Raw genomic sequence first — 21,291 nt, 5'->3', positions numbered from 1 at the left:
CCCAAGTCTTTACCTTTTATATCCCCTTAGATCTTATTACTTTGGGGCTTTTTCTGACTCTCAGAGCAGTGACAGCACCTGCTTTCACTGTCTCTGATGTTGAACCACTTCCAGGAAGAAACATGGTGTCTGTTCCTATTTGTTCTTCGTTGTGATGTTTTTAGGTATCTGGAAATAGAGAATTGGTTGGAATGTTGTGTGTGTGTCTGTGTGTTCATGTGTGTGTGTGTTTGTATGGGCACAGGCGCTTGCATGTGCGTGCATGTGCGTGCATGCATGTGTGTACACATCTGCGAGATTCATTATTCCACAAGTGGAGTCTACAGATGGAAAATATGATTCAGGATGATGATGCCTTCTTTGACTCAGCAGGGAGAAGACCAAACAGAGAGAGAGTGAGAGATAGAGAGAGAGAGTGTGTGTGTGTGTGTATGTGTGAGAGAGAGAGAGAGAGAGAGAGAGAGAGAGAGAGAGGAAAGTGATGGAGGAAGAGGAGAGAGAGAAAAGGAAAGAGAGATGATGATCCCGATGGAAGTGGATGTTTTTGTATTCCATCAGCTTGCTCATCTGTAGCTCACGATTTTCTGCAGAAATCAAGAAAGTCAGTTCTGAGAACACACACCGACATACACACACACGCACACACACAGCCTCTCATTTTCACTGGGGATTTATGGTGATGCCAGTTTTCTCGCTCCTAAAATATTGGAAAACTCTGACAGCCAATAAGTGTGTGTGTGTGTGTGTGTGTGTGTGTGTTTCAATGTGTGAGTGCATGTGTTTGTGTGTGTCTAAATTTGGAGGGTGAAGAGTGTAAATGATGTGTCTGGGAAACCTGCATCGAAACGTCAACACACACACACACACACACACACACACAGGCACACACACAGAGTTCCTTCCATCCAGCTGGGTTTCTCGCTGGGAGATATGCAGCCCAGTTCATCGCCAGACAGACGGGTAATATATGGCCCCCGCTCCTGCCTTTCTCACACACACACACAGACATGCACACACACACACACACACACACACACACACACACACACACACACATACACATACAGACACACACTCTCAAACAAATACATAACCACATTAGAACTTTCTACAGAACTAACAGAGCTGTCCGCATGTTCTTCACTCAGATTCCTCTCCCACCAACCTCTCCCCTGTTTCTTTTGGATGTTTCAGTGACAAATTGCTGAGGAAGCCCTGCTAGTTATCCTCACTCCGGATGCCAAGGTGAGAAGGAAACAAGGAGACAAGGGAATAAGGACGAGGAAAAGGAGACAGACATTCCATCACAGCCCCTGTGGAGCTGCAGCAGGGACGAGCCTACCAGCCGTGATTTCTAATCGTGAAGAAAGGCAGAGCTGCGAGGAGTACGCAGGTATGCAAGGTTAATTCCCTCTTTATCTTCTTCTTCTTTTATCTCCTCGGCAGCAGTCCTGCTTGTTTTGCGCGCTAGTGTAGCAGTATGGTTGCTATATTTCATGATGACTGCATATGTGATTTATTTATAAACAGGAATGAGTCCGCTGAGAGGTTTCCCCTGGCTTTTGATATGCCTCTTTGCAGCAGCTGTTTGTGCAGGTACCACACGGTGCTCTCACATGCATTTGCTCATAGACACACCCGCATTCAGATTTATGCACAAATACAGTCGGGCCATCTGTCTTTCTATATGATTAATGCAGGCTCAGGTTTAAAATCTAGCTCAGACCACACACACACACTTGTGCCTCCTCTACAGGTGTGGGTGGTGCAAAGGTCGACAATGTGTCGTCAGAAATCTGTCGTCATCCATGTGAGGAGCTGGTGGCTTTGATCACAGAGATCCATGGCCTACGTATTGTGACCAGCAGCCTACTTGAAGATCTGGAGAGAGTAGTAAGAGCACAAATATATGCATATGCATCTGCATGTTGGACTTTGTCAAAGCTACATTTATTTTATGGCACGGGCAAGAATTGGAAGAGGAGAGAAGATTTCATTTAGGCGTACTGTTCTTTCACATATTGAAAATGAGAACGTTAAAGATATTAAAAACATACATTTTCATGGATTATTCTTAACAATCTTTTCAATGCAATCTACATTGTATGTGATGGGGTTGGGATTTGTGGGAAATTTGTGTGACAAAACCAAGAGAGTAAACCTTCTCCCAGTGCAAATGGAACAGTCTTTTTCTGGCAGGAAGCACTGTGGTTTGTGGTAAATGTCCTGGTTGTTTTGGAAAAAAAACATGCAGAGAGAATACCATCAGTGTTAAAATGTTGGCTACTAATCATCTCACCACCCTTCTAGTCTAATTCAGCAGGTCCCTGTGCACGAATACAGAGTAAATCTAGATAAAGTAGATATGAATAGAAAAAGATGTGTTTTTTCTTATAATTATTTTAATGTTTTGAAAATGCCACATCTATGTTTTTGTGTTCTCAGTCAAGAGAAAATGAAGAGATGCGTATATCTTTGGCTGACCTGAGCAGCAGCAGCAGTAACAGTGGCTACAGACACAATGGCAACAGTAACAGCAGCAGCAGAAACAATGGCAACAGTAACAGCAACAGCAGAAACAATGGCAACAGTAACAGCAACAGCAGAAACAATGGAAACAGTAACAGCAACAGCAGCAACAGCAGAAACAATGGCAACAGTAACAGCAGCAGCAGAAACAATGGCAATAGTAACAGCAACAGCAGAAACAATGGCAACAGTAACAGCAACAGCAGCAACAGCAAAAACAATGGCAACAGTAACAGTAACAGCAGCAACAGCAGAAACAATGGCAACAGTAACAGCAACAGCAGCAACAGCAGAAACAATGGCAACAGTAACAGTAACAGCAGCAACAGCAGAAACAATGGCAACAGTAACAGCAACAGCAGCAACAGCAGAAACAATGGCAACAGTAACAGCAACAGCAGAAACAATGGCAACAGTAACAGCAACAGCAGAAACAATGGCAACAGTAACAGCAACAGCAGCAACAGCAGAAACAATGGCAACAGTAACAGCAACAGCAGAAACAATGGCAACAGTAACAGCAGCAGCAGAAACAATGGCACCAGAATCAGTGGCAGCAGAAACAACGGCTACAGTAACAATGGCCACAGTAACAATGGCTACAGTAATAATGGCTACAGTAATGACAGTAATAATGGCAGCAGTAATGACGGAAGCAGCAATCACGGCAGCAGCAGCAGCAGCAGCAGCAGCAGCAGCAGAGGTGGTGGTGTAGATGGTGCTGGTGCTGATGATGGTGGTGGTTTTGATGGTTTTGATGGTTTTGATGGTTTTGGTGGTTTTGATGGTTTTGATGGCTTTGGTGGTTTTGATGGTTTTGACGGTTTTGGTGGTTTCGGCGGCGGCGGCGGTGATGACAACGATCTTGACATAGACAGAGACGGGGAGGTCTGGTGTGTGCAGGATGGACGAGTGTACGAGCAAGGGGAGCATTGGGAGTTTGACAGCTGCACCTCCTGTTCTTGCCGGGTACGTGTACAAATCTTATGTAACTCAGATCCAACATATTAGCAGTGAGGTGTTTCCAGGGACAGTGCCATGCAACTCTCTGATTGAATGGAAGATCTGTCATAGATAGACAGCAGACCGTAACATTGTTTAATTTTGAATGCTGCTCAGAGCTTTTTCAAAAAAAGAATCTTTCAGTCCAAGTCAAGTCTCAAGTCATTTTACATTTTGATTTCATGTCTCACAACAGTCAAGTCAAAGTCATCCTCATTTTTGACTTGAGTCAGACTCTCATTTGTTATTTTACTAATTTAAATACATGATACATCTCGACTTTGACTTTAATTACTGTAAGACTGGAATAACAGTTTTGTTATGTTAACAGTTTTGACCTGCTAAAAGAATCAAAAGTCTCAAGTCTACAGCTCTGATGCAGCCTGTAACCTTGAAGAGCTCATTTGAAATTTTGGGAAATACGCTTATTTGCTTTTGTCTAAGAGTTAGATGGGAAAATCCCTACCAGTCTCATATCTGCGTGCTGAATATGAAGCAACATGTCACAGTTCATTGAGTTATTCATTCATTCTCTGCCTGCCTCTGCCAGGAATCACTAACTCTCTTGCCATTTCAGACCCTGCCACTCACACCTGCCCTGCAGTAACCCAAGCCTTTCCTCCCTTCCAGCCACGTGACACCTCCCCACCCACCTCTTCACCTGTTCCTCATTTCTCATTTACATCTCAGTATATATACCAGTCCACTTCCACCTCCAGCCTTGTCTGGTGTCTATTGTGCCATCTCAGCTGTAGCTTTCTAACCTTACCTCCCAGACATCACCTCCTTTTAATCCTTGTCTGTTTTTGTCTGCAGAACCTAAATATAGGTGAACTGTTTTGAAATGTTTATCTCTGAGTTGTACATTTGAGTCCTTCCAATTCTGAGCCGTGGCAGGAGACTGATAGCTTAAGTTAGCCTAAATCCTGGAAACAGGGAAACAGCTGCCCTGGCTCAATTCAGAAGTAAAAACAATCCACAAAATCCAGGAAGTCACTGCTCCCAGCCAAGAAATAGTCTGGCACACCTTCTTTAATGTTTATGTGCTTTATAAGTGGTGAGAAAAGGATGGTTAGCTTAACATAGCTTTACCAGAGAGAAAAGTTAGTCTGTCTCTGTAAAAAAAGTCCACCTATTAGCTAAAGCTCATATTGTATCTTGTTTGTTTAATCCGTACAAAAAAACTTGTGGGTTTAAAGGACAACATGAGCCAGACTATTTCTTAGCTGCAGTGACTTCTGTTGGACAGAACCAGGCAAGTTGTTTTCCCCTGCTTCTACTCTTTATGCCAAACTAATGGTCTCTTGGCTGTAGCTTACAGTATGAGAGTGGTGTCAATTGTCTAGTCTTAACCTTGACATGAAAGTGAGTAAACACATCTCCCAAAATATCAAACTATTCCTTTAAAATGTTCTTACCAGTTGGGAAAGTTTCACTTGTATCCAATGTGGTTTCATTTATTTCCAGAGCTGCATTCATTGGCCTCTATCAATATTTTATGATGCTTCATCGTCTTCCCTGAGTCTGTTTCTCTTTATAAAATATCATTAGTTTTGTCAAAGAAAGATTGAGGGAGTAACCAAACCTATGAGTCATGACAGCATACCATTCCTCTGCAGGGACTGGCATCTAGAACAAACATCTGGCTCAAATAACATAGTATGACCAAAAACACTGTTGCCAGATCTAAGTGTGTGAATACTGGTCTGTCTCTCCTTTTTACTCCTTTTAGGATGGAAAGGTGGTGTGTCAGCAGGTGGCTTGCCCTCCTGTATCCTGCATAAATCCGTCCTTTATTGATGGAAAGTGCTGTCCTGTCTGTCTCAGTAAGTTTGAATTGCCTAACACTGCGACACAGTATCAAAAACATTTGCTAGGTTCAGAAAATGTGATATCAGCATAGAAACTGTGTATATTTTGTCTATGTATATAAAGATAATGAAGATGGCTGGTCCCCATGGTCTGAGTGGACCCACTGCTCTGTCACCTGTGGACGTGGAGGGCAGCAAAGGGGCCGATCCTGCAATGGCATCATGCCATCCTGTACCGGCCCGTCAGTTCAAACCCGGAGCTGCATGCTGATCAAGTGTGACCGCAAGGGTAGGACATCACTCTGCATGTCTTCCAAGAAGGGTTGAATTGAGGGCAGCTGGACTCGGTTGTAGATACTTGAACTTCTCATCCAAGAGGTTTCTTCAGTTCTGGACTGATGAGAGGTAAAATGTCTTCAAGTATCCACAGCCAAGTCCAGGTGCCCTTAATTGAACCCCTCTTGGATGACCAGGATAACTGAGAATCTTCACAGATGTCTGATCTGTCATGTCTTGACCTCATTTATTTCTTCTGATTGAACACAACCAGTCCAAGGGAGTTTAGTGAATATTCCTCAAAGAGCAGAAATATGACACTTAAGACAAATGGATTTTAGACATTGTAGTCATAATTAGAAACATGTTGTTATAGCTCTGTAAATGTACACACAGTGTAGAGCTGTGGTGGTGGTCTGTCTTGAATTCCACTCAGAGACATTTCCTGGCTACTATGCATAAAAAAAACGGGACTTTTTACTATTTGTATGTGCGTGTTTCATGTCTAGTGCGTGCTGATGGGAACTGGGGCCTTTGGTCTCCTTGGTCTGCGTGCACAACCACATGTGGTGAAGGAAATATTACACGAGTACGTCTGTGCAACAACCCTCCACCACAGAAGGGGGGCAGAGGGTGCCCAGGCAGCGCCAGGGAGACACAGTCTTGCAACAACACACTCTGCCCCAGTGAGTACAGGAGCACAGATGCACATACAAACTGCACTGTGGTACTTGACTGCCTTATAGATAAATGATATGTTGTGTGTGTTGTGTGTAGTTGCTGGAGGATGGACAACCTGGACTGAATGGTCACTGTGCTCAGAGTCTTGTGGAGGAGGCCTTTCAATCCGCCAGAGAAAGTGTTTGAAACCTGCCCCTCAGAATGGTGGGAAGCCTTGTGCTGGAGATGCTGTGGACTATGAATCTTGTAACAGACAACCATGTCCTATAGGTAACCTTAACCATGTCCACAAACCTCAGGGGATAGGTACATCTTAATTGTGTAAGCAGATATTTTTCTATAAGTAGGCTAAGCTTTGCAACCATGGATAAACCTAATCCCTTTTATTGGGGGATATTTTCAAACAATACAGGATTAAAAGCAGTATTGTGCCTTTATTGAATTATTGAGGCTTAGTGCAGAATAAACAATTCTAATATAAATGTCCATTGACCCAATCTTGGATTATTTGCTTTGTAATTCTTCATGAAAACAGCTCATTGCCTTTTGCAGACACGTGTTTGCTGTCAAATCCATGTTTTCCTGGTGTGAAGTGCACATCATATGCTGATGGATCATGGGAATGTGGACGCTGTCCATTGGGTTTAAATGGCAATGGCACTCACTGTGAAGATGAGAATGAGGTAAGAACAACATATCTTACACTCATGAGGGCAGGTACAGGATCAGACTACAGGACATCAGGCTAATAATGGTCCAGTGTTGCAGATGTAAGGCTTTGGAAACAGCTGATTTTTGTCCTATATGGCATGTTATAGTAGAAGTCAAGCAACAATGTCTACTGACTGGCAATGCCAGAATTTTTGCAAGGATGTCAGTGTTGGTCTTTTGATTGAGTGGTCGCTCCATCCCCTAAGGTCCGGACTGTGAAGTGTCTTATGGATGGATTATTATGAATTTTGTACCACATTTCGTGGTGCCCAGAGGATGAACCTTACTGACTTTGAAGATCCCCTGACTTTTCCTGTAATGGCTCCATGTAGTTGACATAGCAAAATATCTAAAACTACTGTATAAATTGTCATGAAGTAGCGCTATTCATGGTCCCCAGAGGATGAATCCTGTCTCTGGTGCTGCCTGATTACCTTTGCATCTCATGCAAGTTATGAGAAACCCAAACAGTATATGACTGGGTCAGAGTTCAACCTCTAGTTTATAACTTAAGGCACTTAAATCACCTGTCATCCACTTTTCGCAATGTTGTTTAGACAGGTATTTCGGTAGAGCTTTGTGTTTTGCGTTTATTATGTTTGCTTGTGTGTGTCTTCCTTTCCGCTGGTTTTTAATTGATATTACTGTAAAACACTGCGTGACTGCTCTGTTTTAAGAAGCTCTATACAAACTTTACTTACATTAATATTCTGTAGTCTGGCAAGACTTTCCTTCCTGACACAACACCTGCAATACAGTTGTAGAAACAGTTTGTGTTTGATATGCTGAACATGGTTAATCCCTCTATCTCTTCAGTGTGAAGTGGAGGGTGTGTGTGTTACAGAGTGTGTAAACACAGACCCTGGATTCTACTGTCTGCCCTGTCCTCCTCGCTATAAAGGCACACAGCCATATGGCCTTGGAATGCAGGAAGCTCAGAAAACCAGGCAGGCATGTGTTTTACTCTTCGACCCTTACTCATTTATTTAATTTTTTTGTATGAACTACTTTCTTTGCTTTGAACTACAATCATGAACCACTTTTGTATTCTCAAATGCTTGGCTTTGTTCTAGGTGTGTGAACCATACAATCCTTGCAAAGACAACACACACACCTGCCACAAGTACGCTGAGTGCATTTACCTGGGCCTGGCATCTGAGGTCTTGTACAAGTGTATGTGTGCTGTTGGGTTTGCCGGTGATGGCTTTTTGTGCGGTGAGGACTCTGATCTGGATGGCTGGCCCAATTACAGATTGCCCTGCAAGCAAAATGCAACCTATCACTGTCAAAAGGTAAAAATACACCAACTCCAAAATGTTAAAGAATTTTAATCTGATTAGCTGAAGCTGCTTTTTGATTGGATGTGACTGCACTAAGCTGAGTTCTGATTGGCTGCAGGATAATTGCCCCATGCTGCCAAACTCTGGACAGGAAGACCTGGACATGGACGGACAGGGAGACGCCTGTGATCCTGATGATGACAACGATGACATCATAGACGAGAGGGTTAGACTGGTGTTTGAGAGTAACTTTGAGGATACGGTGTCTGAAAACAGGTGTTTATTCAAATCCCCCCTGTGTGTGTATATGCATGCATGAATGGTTGTTTGGCACAGGACAATTGCCCGCTGGTCTACAACCCTCGGCAGTTTGACTCTGACAGAGATGGGGTCGGGGACCGCTGTGACAACTGTCCGTTTGATAGCAACCCACTGCAGACAGACACTGATGACAACGGAGAGGGAGACGCCTGCAGCATTGACATAGACGGAGATGGTAGGAGCTACTCACCAAATCATACCTGGAACATATTACTTACTTACAGACAGACCTCTTTAATTACACAAGTTTTCCCCAAACTTAAGTTTACTTACCCTGTAGGTGTCCAGTACTTACAGAAACACTTATGCTTATTATTCTCTCTCTTCTCTAAAATGCCCAATTGCTACTGCCTTGTTCCCTGTCGTCTTGTTTTCTTCTAGTGTTTCTGCACTAGAAATTGTTACTGTAATTTACAAACTCAGAAAAAGTGAATTTGGTTTTAAATTACTCTTTAAATATGAATTGAATTACATTTACCCAAACACAGTATTGATTTATATTGGTTGGGGTGTCTTCCATAAAATAGTAAAAGTAGCATGAAATGCATTTTACCTGCTGTGTGTCTGTGTGTGGTGTGTGTGTGTGTGTGTGTGTGTGTGGTGTGTGTGTGTGTGTGTGTATGTGTGTGTGTGTCTGTCCCTCTTTCTCCAGAGGTTCTGAATGACCGTGACAACTGTCCCTTAGTCTACAACACTGACCAGAGGGACACAGACCTGGACGGTGTTGGAGACCAGTGTGACAACTGTCCCCTTCTGCACAACCCACTCCAGGTTCCTGAAACACACAAATAAAAACATACAACAATTAAAAGCACACGTGTATCTATGTATATTCTGAAAAAGGCTACAGTTTTCATGGTCATATTGCCTCATAGAACATCTGGTCTAGGGTGCGCAGAGATCCAACAAAGCTGTTCTAACAATTTATTGGTAGCAGTTAATCAGGGATGGATGAATTTTTCTCTTTTTACATGAAGAGGAAATATTACAAGAAAATCTTGGAATTCTACACAGGGAGTGGATGTGCAGGTTGATGGAAAACTGAGCATGGAGACTTGTGATTTAACATTGTGTAAACATATCCAGTGTACTACATGTGCGTGTGTGTGTGTGTTTGCAGCTTGACTCTGACAGTGACCTGGTGGGGGACATGTGCGACGACAACGAGGACATCGATGAGGACGGCCACCAAAACTCTCTAGACAACTGTCCCTACATCGCCAATAGCAACCAGGCTGACCACGATAACGACGGGAAAGGAGATGCCTGTGACCACGACGATGACAATGACGGTATTCCCGACGACCGGGACAACTGCAGACTGGTGCCCAACCAGGGACCAGCTGGACTCTGATGGTCAGTGTTGTTACACTCTAGAAACTCGAACGTAATCTACTGAGCCTCCGGCGACAAAATTGAGACTATCTCTGATATCATAATACAGATGTGAACAAATGCTGATTAATCTGCTGTCACACAGGGAAAATATTTTGGACAATTTATGATAAATGGATTTTGCAGTCATGCAGGAAAATCTCGTGACTATCAGTCCAGTATGTTTCCAGTGGTCCAGGTCATGTTAATGTTGGACATCAGCATAAACAGTTTATGGCTCTCTGTGGTGTGATTAATCATACTTAAAAGATTCTTCAATCTATCTACCATCATACAGGACTTTCTCACCACATTTGCACGTTTTCCCATCCAGTCTTTTTTGTCCCCATCTTGGCAAAAGATGATAACAAGTCAAATCTTTGCACTCTGTCTCTTGATTCCTTTCTTTCTCTCTCTCTCAGGTGATGGCAGCGGAGAAGCATGTTTTGATGATTTTGACAATGACAGTATTCCAGATGCGCTGGATCCATGTCCACTGAACCAGGATATTGGGTCTACAGACTTCAGGAAGTTTCAGGTTGTTTTGTTGGACCCAAAAGGCACAACGCAGTCCGACCCCCTCTGGGTGATCCGTAGCCAGGGCACAGAGTTGCTGCAGACGGCCAACTCGGACCCTGGCATCGCTTTAGGTCAGATTATCCCTGACTCCAGAAAAATCAAAACCTATTCCAAGTGTAATGCAAATTGTTGTTAGAGACTAAAAAGACCCAAAATGTCCCCCTGGTTTTTAAACAGGATATGACAAGTTCAGTGCGGTAGACTTCAGTGTGACGTTTTATGTGAACACCAACCGAGATGACGACTACGCGGGCATTGTGTTCGCCTACCAGTCCAGTCGCCGTTTCTATGTTGTCATGTGGAAACAGGTGAGGCTTGAATGTTGACTTTAACATCAATGATAACTCCTATTAGCTTCAACAATGGTAGGATGCATTTAATCCTAATTTTCTAACCTTTAACGTCTTCAGATATCTCCTTGATCATAACCTACTTTCTATGTCCTTGTATTTAGAAGAAATGGGATAGCAAAAATGAAAAGTGCTTGAAAAGAAAAGAGGCTTTTCAAGTACATTTCTTCCTTCGCAGTAGCCACCTACTATTGCACATTCGTCAACTTGACCTTCACACTCTTTTATCCTCCACGTTTTTTCTTTCTATGAGAGCAGGTGTCTCAGGCGTACTGGGAGAAAAAGCCATCTAAAGCTTTTGGCACAGCGGGAGTCTCCATCAAACTGGTCAACTCCACCACAGGACCGGGGGAGTATCTACGCAATGCCCTCTGGCACACCGGAAACACCAGAAACCAGGCATGAATCAGTGACTTTGCGTCTTTGTCTTCGTGCAGAATATTCTGTTTGTCATTAATCACCATAAAGTTCTTTTTCAGATACACAGTCCTTCCCTGAAATGACCTTAAACAGGCCATCTTTTGTTAGACTGACACAGTAAAGCTCCGATACTCAAGTACAATATTCTTGTTCCTCCCGCTGACATCTCTGTGTATCTTTTAGGTCAGAACATTGTGGCATGACCCCAATAAAATTGGCTGGAGGGACTTCACAGCCTACCGCATGCACCTTATCCACCGACCCAAGACTGGGTTCATCAGGTACAAACACAGCCATCATATACTCTAACTTTTATCATATAAGGTGTCATTTTCGTCAGTGGGTGATGAGCAGCTGGTTTGATTTATTCATGCAAGAGTCTTGAATGAGACTGACCCCAAAATATCCAGCACATGTGAGGAAATGACTCATCACCCATCTGTGTTTTCTCACCTTTGTCTGGAAATATTGCTCCGTTAAATAGTCGTAGTTATTTCTATACGCAGGGATAGTCATAAACAAGACAACTGATATGTGAACCTTGGCTGGTTTCCCTCCTTGGAGCCTGAATTTATATTTTCATGTTGTGCTGTCATAAACCACAGCTGGATTGTGATTGTGGAATTCAACCAACTTTTGAAGTTAGAACAGTAAAGATTTGTGGGCTTCCTCAGGGGAACAACAGATCTTTCCTGGTGGAAATACTCAGCCAGTAACCTTTAACTTTTAATTTACAGCTAAACCATTTGATATTATTATCTTGGCTTTTAAAGGACAATACAAGTGTTTTAGCCCACATATCACTTGTGCATAATTTTTCAAGACATGCTCTATTGTTTTACAATTGCTCTCATCCATTTCTGCAGACTTTTCAGATCAATCTGCATTTACAACTACTAACATGTTATTTCAACAACAGTACAAAAAGATAAGCCTCTTAGTGGAGATCATCAGTTTAAAGCATGTTTTACTGTTAAGTGTCTGTAAATGTATTTTCAACATTTTGTGAAATGAATGAAAACAAAATAGCTGAATGAAAGGCAAAATTTAAAATGCTAAAACACCACTAGCATCACTGTACAGTAAATGCGATTTGTACAAAGCTTGCAAAAAACGGCAGCATGTTCCTTTAACTCACACATTTCAGACTTGGTCAATACCAGCTCAGTTCATGTAGGTTTTAGTGGAACAACAATCAGACAAAGAATAACTTCTTAAATCTGTGAAAATCACATTCAGTGTCACCCTTAAGGCAATAATTCACCCTCAGATGTTCTTATACTCGAGGATATCATCAATCTGCGGGAGTTATTTTATGATAACAGCGTAATTTCACTTTCTTGGTTGTACCCAGTTCTCCTCAACCTGCCACATCTACTTCTACTTAGTTGTACTTCTCACTAATGGACTTTCAAAAAACCCTCCAGGCAATGAATTTTCCGTGCTTTGTGCTGTTTATCTGCAGATGGAGAGAACAACATCAGTGCTGTAGCCATGTTTTCAAGCTGGGAAAAAAGTGAGGGGATGAGAACAAAGCTGTTATGTGCCAAGCCCAGTTGTTCAAGTTATAAAAATACTCATAAAAGAAGGCTATCTTTGAAGATGCTGGCATTGACTATACTGCATTCAGCTGAATGATTGTACCATAGGGTGACTGTGCGACTGCATGCTTATTGAATGTGAGACTGGAATGAAGCTCCTGCTCTTTGATTGTGAAGGACGGACCTACATTGATATTTTGGATGGGTGATAAAAAATTATAAAATTAGCCATTATAATTGCTTTAAATATCTTTTTTTGACGTCATGCCCTCACTATTATCCTCTAGAATAAATGGTAAGAGTGGGAACTGGGAGGAAAATATACAACCAAACAACAAACCTGACCCAGAAATGCAGGGTACGTTGCTATTAGTGATGGAACACATATTCACATCCTTTACTTCAGTAAAAGGAGCACCCACAATGTGAAATATACACCATTACAAGTAAAAGTCCTGTGTTCAAAATTTGATTTCTGCAAAAAAATGAGTATTACCAGCAAATTGTACTCAAAGCACAAGAAAAAAACTCATCCACAATGCAGGAAAAATGTATTTGTATTTTACTATTTAATCATGAATACATGTAAGCAACAGTTTAATGTTGTAGCTGGCTGAGGTGAGATTTTAACATGAGTACAAACTTGTAATGAATTTTCTCTATGGTGCCCACAGTTATAGCTGGCCTGTGTCAATAGTCGAATATAGACGACTTCCATTGATTAGTGCCGTTTTCCCTTTGCAGGGTGGTGGTGTATGAGGGCAGGGAGATTTTGTCCGACTCGGGGGCGGTGTACGACCACACCCTGGCTGGAGGCAGACTGGGACTGTTTGTCTTCTCTCAGGAACACGTCCTCTTCTCAGACCTCAGATATGAGTGCAGAGGTGAGAGATCCTGTCAAAACCTTTAACCTGACTACTGATCAGTGGTGGAGGAAGTACTCAGAACCTTCACTTAAATACTCTGTCTCTATTCTTAGTAAAAGATGCAGTATGTACAATCCTAATTAGGTGAAAGTACACAAGTACTTAAAAATACTTAAAGTGTCAAAGTAAAAGCAGAAAATTGACCTCTGTGACTGATAAATTATTAGATATTAGTGAATTCTGATGCATCAATGTGTAAGTAGCATTTTACTGTTGTAGGTGGTTATATTGGAGGTAGTTTTAACTGCTTTATATGCAGTTAGATTGTTTAGAGCAGTGATTCTCAACCTATTGGTTAGGCCTCTCTAAAGGGTCACAAGATAAATCTGAGAGCTCATGAGATGATTAATGAGAGAGGGAGGGAAAAAAGTGAGCTCTGCTGCCCAAATCTGTATTTATCCTTTGGACTTTTTCTAGTCTTTACTTTTTTTGTGAAATATTAGATGATTTAGCCTGGAATGATCAGAGAACTTTAGAAGGGGAAATGTTTCTTTGGTGGAACTCGAACACATCGGAAACATGGCAAGCCAAGGCCAACAAAGCTGGGAATCCACCACTGCTCCGTCCTCTGGCATTTACAAATCCATTCCTCTCATAGGTGTCTCTCTGATGACCATATCTGTAATCTGTTTTTCTTTCTTTTTTCCCCCTCAGATAACTGAATTATTTTTGCTGGGATATTAAGGAAACTCTACAACAACTCACCAGAGATGCACATTCATTTCAGAAAATGTTAATACCCCTTAGAGAGAGAGAGAGAGAGAGAGAGAGAGAGAGAGAGAGAGAGAGAGAGAGAGAGAGAAAGAGAGAGAATGCACCAGACCCAGGCCTTTATCCAGCCAAGACTATCAGTTAGTGACCGTCATCTATCTATCAGCTTTTTATGCAACAGTATTGATTTCAGACTGTCTCATTCGCTGTATGTTACTGCAGGACTCTGGCAGCATCTCTAATGACAGTGACTTCATATTGCTTCTTATCTGCGCTTTTCCTAATGGTTGTAAATAATTATTTATTGCCAGATACCAGATATGAAAGGGAGAGATGCGAGGATAAATTGATGATGTGGAGTGTGCGGAGCAGATGTCTGGTGGTAACTTATCAATAAATTACTTTTTTTTCCAATTGTTTCTTCCTCTCACTTCTTTTCTGATGACGCCAGTACAGTTAGAAATAGGACTGTGGAAACGTGGTCTCTAGCTCTTTCTAGTGGCGAAAATAATAACTACAACTGATGAATGGAAGAGAGGAAACTAAGGTTATTTAAGGCTGGGAAAGTCAGTGGTTGTAAAGTATTCTGATCATTGACTTACCACGCCTTCCAGTTTTTATTTAGTAAAAGTATTATCAACAGATTGTAGAAGTACTCATACAGGATAGCCTCTGTCAGTGTTATTTTACAATTACTAAATTATTTTTAGTGATGTAAGCAGGATTTTATGATTGTAGTTGGTCAAAGTAGAGCTACTTTATATTGTCTATTTCATCTATAACAGTGCATCATAAAAATGGAAATACTCAGAGTCTAAGTAGTGTACCTCAAATACACAGGTACAGTGCTTGAGTAAATGTAGTTACTTTACACCACTGGGCAAAGCTAATAAGAATTTAATTGACTGTTTCAAACACAATCCTAGATTAATGATTAACCATCCTGAAAGAGCAAAACAAACATAAACTGTTTATTTCCTTCCTATAGAGGGAAATATGTAGGCAACATTCCACAAAAATAAATAAATAATCAGCTTTTATTCATTGTGGTGAGTGGTTTTGTTTTTCTTGTCTGCTTTTACAATGATAAATCTGTGTCCCCAAAGACACCTGACATTGTGCCTCAAGGAAAATAAATCCTTTGTAATGACTCTAAACAGAGAAACCTGTTAAACCGGCTGGAGAGGAAAGTGCAGCGAGACAAAAAGACACACATCAATGCACATCCAGGTACGCACGCCTCTACCTGGCGCCGTGAATGAGTGACGTCACCACCCCGCTTCCAATGAGATGAAGAATGAGGAAGACGAGCCCAGCCTCCGGGTAAGAGAGAGGGTAGAAGTCATTATCAAAGAGAAGGCTTTCTGTCCAGTTAGTTGGAAGTGGTTGAGTGTAATTTGTTGAGAAAGCATTTGTGGAAACAGGAGGGATGGTGCGCAGCTGTACCGACGGGTGGTTAGCTCGGTTTGTGGAGCGACACCATTCGGGGCTCAATTTTGCGCTTTTGGTCGTCGGTTACATCCTTTACCTCATCATCGGGGCCGGGATCTTCTCCGCCATCGAGCTGCCCTACGAGGACGAGCTTCGGCGGGAGCTGAGGGCTGCCCGGGAGGACTTCCTGAGCAACAATACCTGTGTGTCCGACGCGCGCCTGGAGGAGCTCCTGGCTCGCGCGCTGGAGGCCAGCAACTATGGCGTGTCCGTGCTGGGTAACGACACTCAACGCAACTGGGACTTCGTGTCCTCCCTGTTCTTCACCAGCACCGTGCTGACCACAACAGGTGAGGCCCGGGACACAGGTGTTCGAACACTGAAACTGTAATAAAGCTGTAAAGCTACAGTGTGATAACGCTCAGCTGGAGTCATACCTGTTCATTTGGTAGCACTTTCTGATAAGTCAAGCTTTATAACAATTGGCTGTACGGTTCAAGAAACCTTCCTAACACTATGTAAGACATGGAAATACTCCCATTTTTAATAATAATTTGTATCTAATGTGATTTTTAACGACTAAAAGGTTCATTAAACTTCACTCATATCGTAAAAATTACACCAATTTCTTCTCCAGGATTCTATGAAATAAATATTTTCCGTTTGAAATGTTCAAAAGATGTCTCCTATCTCACTGAAAGTTCATTCCTAGTGTACAGTATGTGCACTGGAGGTTTTGTCAGTTGCATATTGAATCACTATTATTTCCAAACTCGTCGTGATGTCACAAAGTCACTCTTATATGTGCATTTTTATCTATATAACTGCAATGGCAGGTGAGCACTTTCCCCTTCAGCAGATGAATGGGAGAATCATTGTGAAGGTCAAACATTTCTGAGTTGAGTAGAATTGTAATAAATCTTTTACTAATACTGCATAGATCAGTTATCTGTAAGCCATCAGTCACAGCAATTTGTTGGTTGGGTTAGGATGTGAAAAATACCCCTGACCTGTGTTTGATGTTGGTAATCTGTAGATAGATACTTATAGGGTTCATGCTGCCCAGTAAACCACAACATCTGCAGTTATACGTGGTAATAAGTTGTTGATGAATGGATCCAGACCGCCCACAAGTTTTACTGGTCCATTGGAGGATCTTTCCATTGAGTTAAAGGACAGGTTCACAGTTTTAAAAACACCAGTCAGGTGCCCATATACACTTTGAGGCCGTTTTTGCTCATTCCCGCTGTTCATACAGACCATTACAAGATCCATCCCAGGAGTGCTTTCATTGGAAGTGATAAGGGACAAAATACACAGACCAAATGTTGTGCCAAAATGTCGTAAACGTTTATTTGATATGAGGCTTTGGCCTTATGAGTTAGTCAAACAAGGTGCTTTCCTGTCTTTTTAGTGTGAAATTCTTTCTCTGTGTTTCTGAAATGTTTTCCTGTTGAGCTGCAATGAAAGGACAAACAACAAAAGGGAATTTTGGGCTAAAAAGTAACTTTTAAAAGTACTCACTTTATTTGTCTAACTCAGACTGCTGAAGCAACATATTAGCTTCTGATAAACTTTGGAATACATTTTGGCAATGAATAAGGACTATGGATTTTGTCCCTCATCTTCTCTCACTAGAATCGCATCAGGAAGACATATTTTAAGGCCAGTACGAACAGGAGGAGAGATTACAGCCAGCAAAACCAGTTTCATTGTCCATATGGGCAAGATACACTTGAGAAACTGATTCTGTCCTCCAAAGAGCTAAAAAGACAAGTGTCCTGGTGGAGGATGAAAACCTGCCAAAGAACTGCTTTTATTGATGACTCATAGTTGCTTTATGATATATTATATATTAGTTACAGCTTACAAACCCTTTATACAGAGTGACATAATAGAAGTTGGCACTGTTATATAACTGTACATGTCCATGAGAATACATTTATTCAGAAGGTAGAAGGAAGTGCTGAAACCACAGGAGAGTCAAGGACAAAATGTGTGTGGTCTGGTCACCCTTCAGGATGTTCATATTGACTATATGAACATCTTGTCAGGCTTTAGCTGTTGCATCACCTCTTATCCAGTAAATTGAAGCAGGTTTGGAAATGTTGTTTTTATGAGAAAGCACTACCCCGAAGCTCCTTTAACACACGCAGTTGTTAGTTCTGCTTAATAGGAGCAAATTTAAATCCACATAGAACCCACTTCCCCTCCAGCCTTCTGTAGTGCAAACATACATAAGTTATAAAGAGGTTAACTTAAAAAAACATTTTAACATTAAAACTCAATGAATAATTAACTTTTTTTAATCCAGCCTGTTATTTATTTATAGTTAATCTTCGATAGAACTTGCTGCAGCTGTTGAATGAGCTTCTGTCATTCTTTCTGTCTTTCTAATTATTGTGTGTAAAGCTTCACAGAGCCTAAGTGGCCCCTGCAAGAATCCCACCTCTAATTATAACACTATAATTAAGACTGTGCTGCATGTTTGTTTCTGTTTTCAGGTTATGGTCACACTGTTCCTCTCTCAGATGAAGGGAAGGCCTTCTGTATCTTCTACTCCCTGTTTGGCATCCCTGTTACCCTCTTCTTCCTCTCTGCCATGGTGCAGAGGATCATGGTTGTGGTGACTCGGGGTCCAGTGTCCTACTTCCACCGTCGATGGGCCATATCTAAATCGAAGCTCGCCGCCATCCACGCCACCTGTCTCGCCGTATTAATGACCCTGCTACTCCTCATCATCCCTGCGTGGATCTTTATCAACCTGGAGGCGGACTGGAACTTTCTGGAGTCTCTGTATTTCTGTTTCATCTCCCTGACAACCATCGGCCTCGGGGATTACGTCCCTGGAGAGACCCACAGTAAAGAGGCCAACCCACACCCGCAGCTCTACAGGCTGATCATTACAGGTGAGGAGGTGGCTGAATATACTGCTGTTGCCCTCAGGTGGAAGCCTTTTATCTCTCTCTCCAAAAAATGAACACTTGAACGAGTAAAAACAAAAAGGCATTGGCTGTATTTGTCATTGGTTTAGGGTTTCGCAAGGCCAAGCATTCGTAAATTGTCCCATTCCGTAAAGCAGTGGTTCCCAACCCTGATGGATTGTGACACCTCAAAGCAAAATATTGTTTACATATGTCTCAGTGTCTAACTTTGTCTAATAAGTCTACGAGTTGCGAGCAGTTCAACGGAAGACACATTTCTCCTTGTTAAGTCTAATATCTACAGCCATGCTAGCACCTCTGTGAGGCTGTACTCAGGCACAGAGAAGCTCTGAGGTAAATGCTAACATCAGCATGCTAATGTGCTCACAGTGATGGTGCTAACATGTTGATGTTCATCAGGTTTTATTTTATGTCTGTGCAAGCCATCTTGGTTTAGTGCTCAAGTTTTGGATTAATTGAAATTTTTAGGGAATTTTCCTCTGGGGAGCATGACTGTCAAAAGTTCATTCAGTAGATTTGGAACAGTTTAATAATAATTAAAAAAAAAAACAAAAACAGAAACCCCTTTAATCATCTTGGGGTATATTAACCCTTATACTGGAAACCGTTGCTGAAAAGGACCAAGATCCTTTAGCTGATATTAAAACAGAAAAATCATTTAAAAAAAATTTCAGGTTTTCATGGAACATTGATAATTTGTTCATTAACAGTTCATCCAGTTTGTCAACATTTACCACTTTGGCATCTCTAATTGACAAGGTTAAACAAAGCCATGATTGTTAAGCCACTGCACCTATTACTTATAGACCCAACCTTGGTATGATCTTATTAGTCACACTGTATTGGCCTTTGTTTCTTCATGTCGCTATTGTGTCTGTGTTTGCTCTCCCAGTCTACTTGCTGCTGGGCTTGGTGTGCGTCCTGGTGGTGCTGGAGACGTGCTGCGAGCTTCCCCAGATGATACGCTTCAGGCAGAGGTTCTACCAAGAAAATGTTCGGGAGCTGGACTCAGAGACCGCCAACATCATCGACCAGGATCAGCTGAGCGACCCCCCGGATCACATGACAGATAACCAACCGGCCATCCCGTCTGTGTCAGAGCAGGCTGCGTCCTTACGGCAAGGAAGCAAGTCAGTGCCTTACACCCTAGCTTCAGGACCAACTGTTGATGGAAAACTGAGCTGACAGATTGTCCTCCACACATGGTTTTAAGGGACTGGTCTATGAACTTTTGCCCTACACATGATTGCTCAGGGCATACTGACACTGACTGCTATCTAAAAGTGTATATATGAGTAAGAAGTCCTGACCATGCCTGTGTGTGTATGTCTACATTTGATCTGAGTCACTTAATTGCTTCAAAAGTGATTATTTTCTTCAGTGCCAACACCAACACACACTTGCGGTGTAAAAGCAGGAACCACCCACAGATAATCAGGATGGCGTTGTTTTCTTTTTCTCCCCCGTTGCTCCATTCCCTGCAGATAAGAGTTTATAGACGTATGATACAGAGGAAGGGCTGGGCCCCTAAACGGAGGGAAACCCCATGAGTTTCCACTTCCTGCCAAAGTCTTGAAGCTATAATTCCAACACAGCACAGTTTGCTCTGGAGGATTTCACACTCCCTTTCAGCGCATTATGTAATCTATGGCGGTATTTGCATAAGAAATTTGCCTTCTTGGAAGTCATAAAGCAATACCAGGAGAATGAGGCATGCCATCACATGGCCTATTGTACATTATGTGGAAGTAAAAGATCAAATAATGGCGAGGAATGTTTTTTTTTTTTTTAAATCCTGGTTGGTCTCAGGTGATGACAGGCCTCCAGCTCCTGATAAGTGTGTTTACATAGTTCAGTGTGTTAATTATACTGCAGTGTGTACCCTTTTACCCCTAGAGGGCAGCACTTTCATTTCATATACAAAAGACATGTTACTGGGAATTTACCTCTCATGCAGCTTCAGAGAATGTTACGTGAAGACATGATTAAGGTCAAGAATATGTAATTGTTACAACTGAGGGTGAGAGAGCATGGTGTAGAACAAAAAACTTTTTAATATCCATGCACTCTGTCAAAGCCATCTCTGTTTACAGGAGTGCTAAACCGAATGTACACTGTATGGCGGTAAAAGTTTTATGTATTTGCAAGTTCTGTTTTAATTCATTCGCAAAACAGCTTAAAACTGGTTAAATCACAAGGACAAGAGGAACTTGACTTGTCTTCCAAAGATCATTTTGCTGCTGTTTTCATTTTCATTTTGTTGGTTTATGGGTTTTAATCAAGAGCAGAACTTGTCATGGTTGATTTTATAGAAATCCAATGATCTTTAAGTATGAAGTGTAAATAAATTGTGCAACCACAAATGTTATATTCTGTCTTTTCAAATGTACAAATAACAAGCAA

General features: G+C 41.8%; 2 protein-coding genes across 2 annotated transcripts; both read left to right on the top strand.

The window, feature by feature from the left end:
* The first annotated feature begins 1,031 nt into the window (after positions 1-1,031).
* LOC108898992 (thrombospondin-2) lies at positions 1,032-13,797 on the top strand. The gene is given in 21 exon segments (XM_018699184.2): positions 1,032-1,402; positions 1,531-1,596; positions 1,757-1,893; positions 2,446-3,498; positions 5,264-5,357; positions 5,467-5,631; positions 6,128-6,304; positions 6,396-6,569; positions 6,852-6,982; positions 7,827-7,961; positions 8,084-8,302; positions 8,409-8,516; positions 8,627-8,786; positions 9,264-9,382; positions 9,732-9,944; positions 9,946-9,967; positions 10,408-10,635; positions 10,742-10,872; positions 11,173-11,313; positions 11,518-11,615; positions 13,620-13,797. Coding segments are annotated over 21 exon segments (3,756 nt in total). The 5' UTR covers positions 1,032-1,395.
* A 1,999-nt stretch (positions 13,798-15,796) lies between these two features.
* Positions 15,797-21,251, top strand: LOC108899024 (potassium channel subfamily K member 1). The gene is made up of 3 exons (XM_018699230.2): positions 15,797-16,293; positions 18,448-18,852; positions 19,781-21,251. Exons 1-3 carry the CDS (start codon positions 15,942-15,944, stop codon positions 20,071-20,073), a joined length of 1,050 nt encoding a protein of 349 aa, XP_018554746.1. The 5' UTR covers positions 15,797-15,941; the 3' UTR covers positions 20,074-21,251.
* Positions 21,252-21,291: the final 40 nt, after the last annotated feature.

The sequence above is a fragment of the Lates calcarifer genome, linkage group LG23 (genome assembly GCF_001640805.2).
Source record: "Lates calcarifer isolate ASB-BC8 linkage group LG23, TLL_Latcal_v3, whole genome shotgun sequence".
NCBI lineage: Eukaryota > Metazoa > Chordata > Actinopteri > Centropomidae > Lates > Lates calcarifer.
Note: the sequence above shows the minus strand (reverse complement) of the source record. Positions and strands in the feature narration are given on the sequence as shown.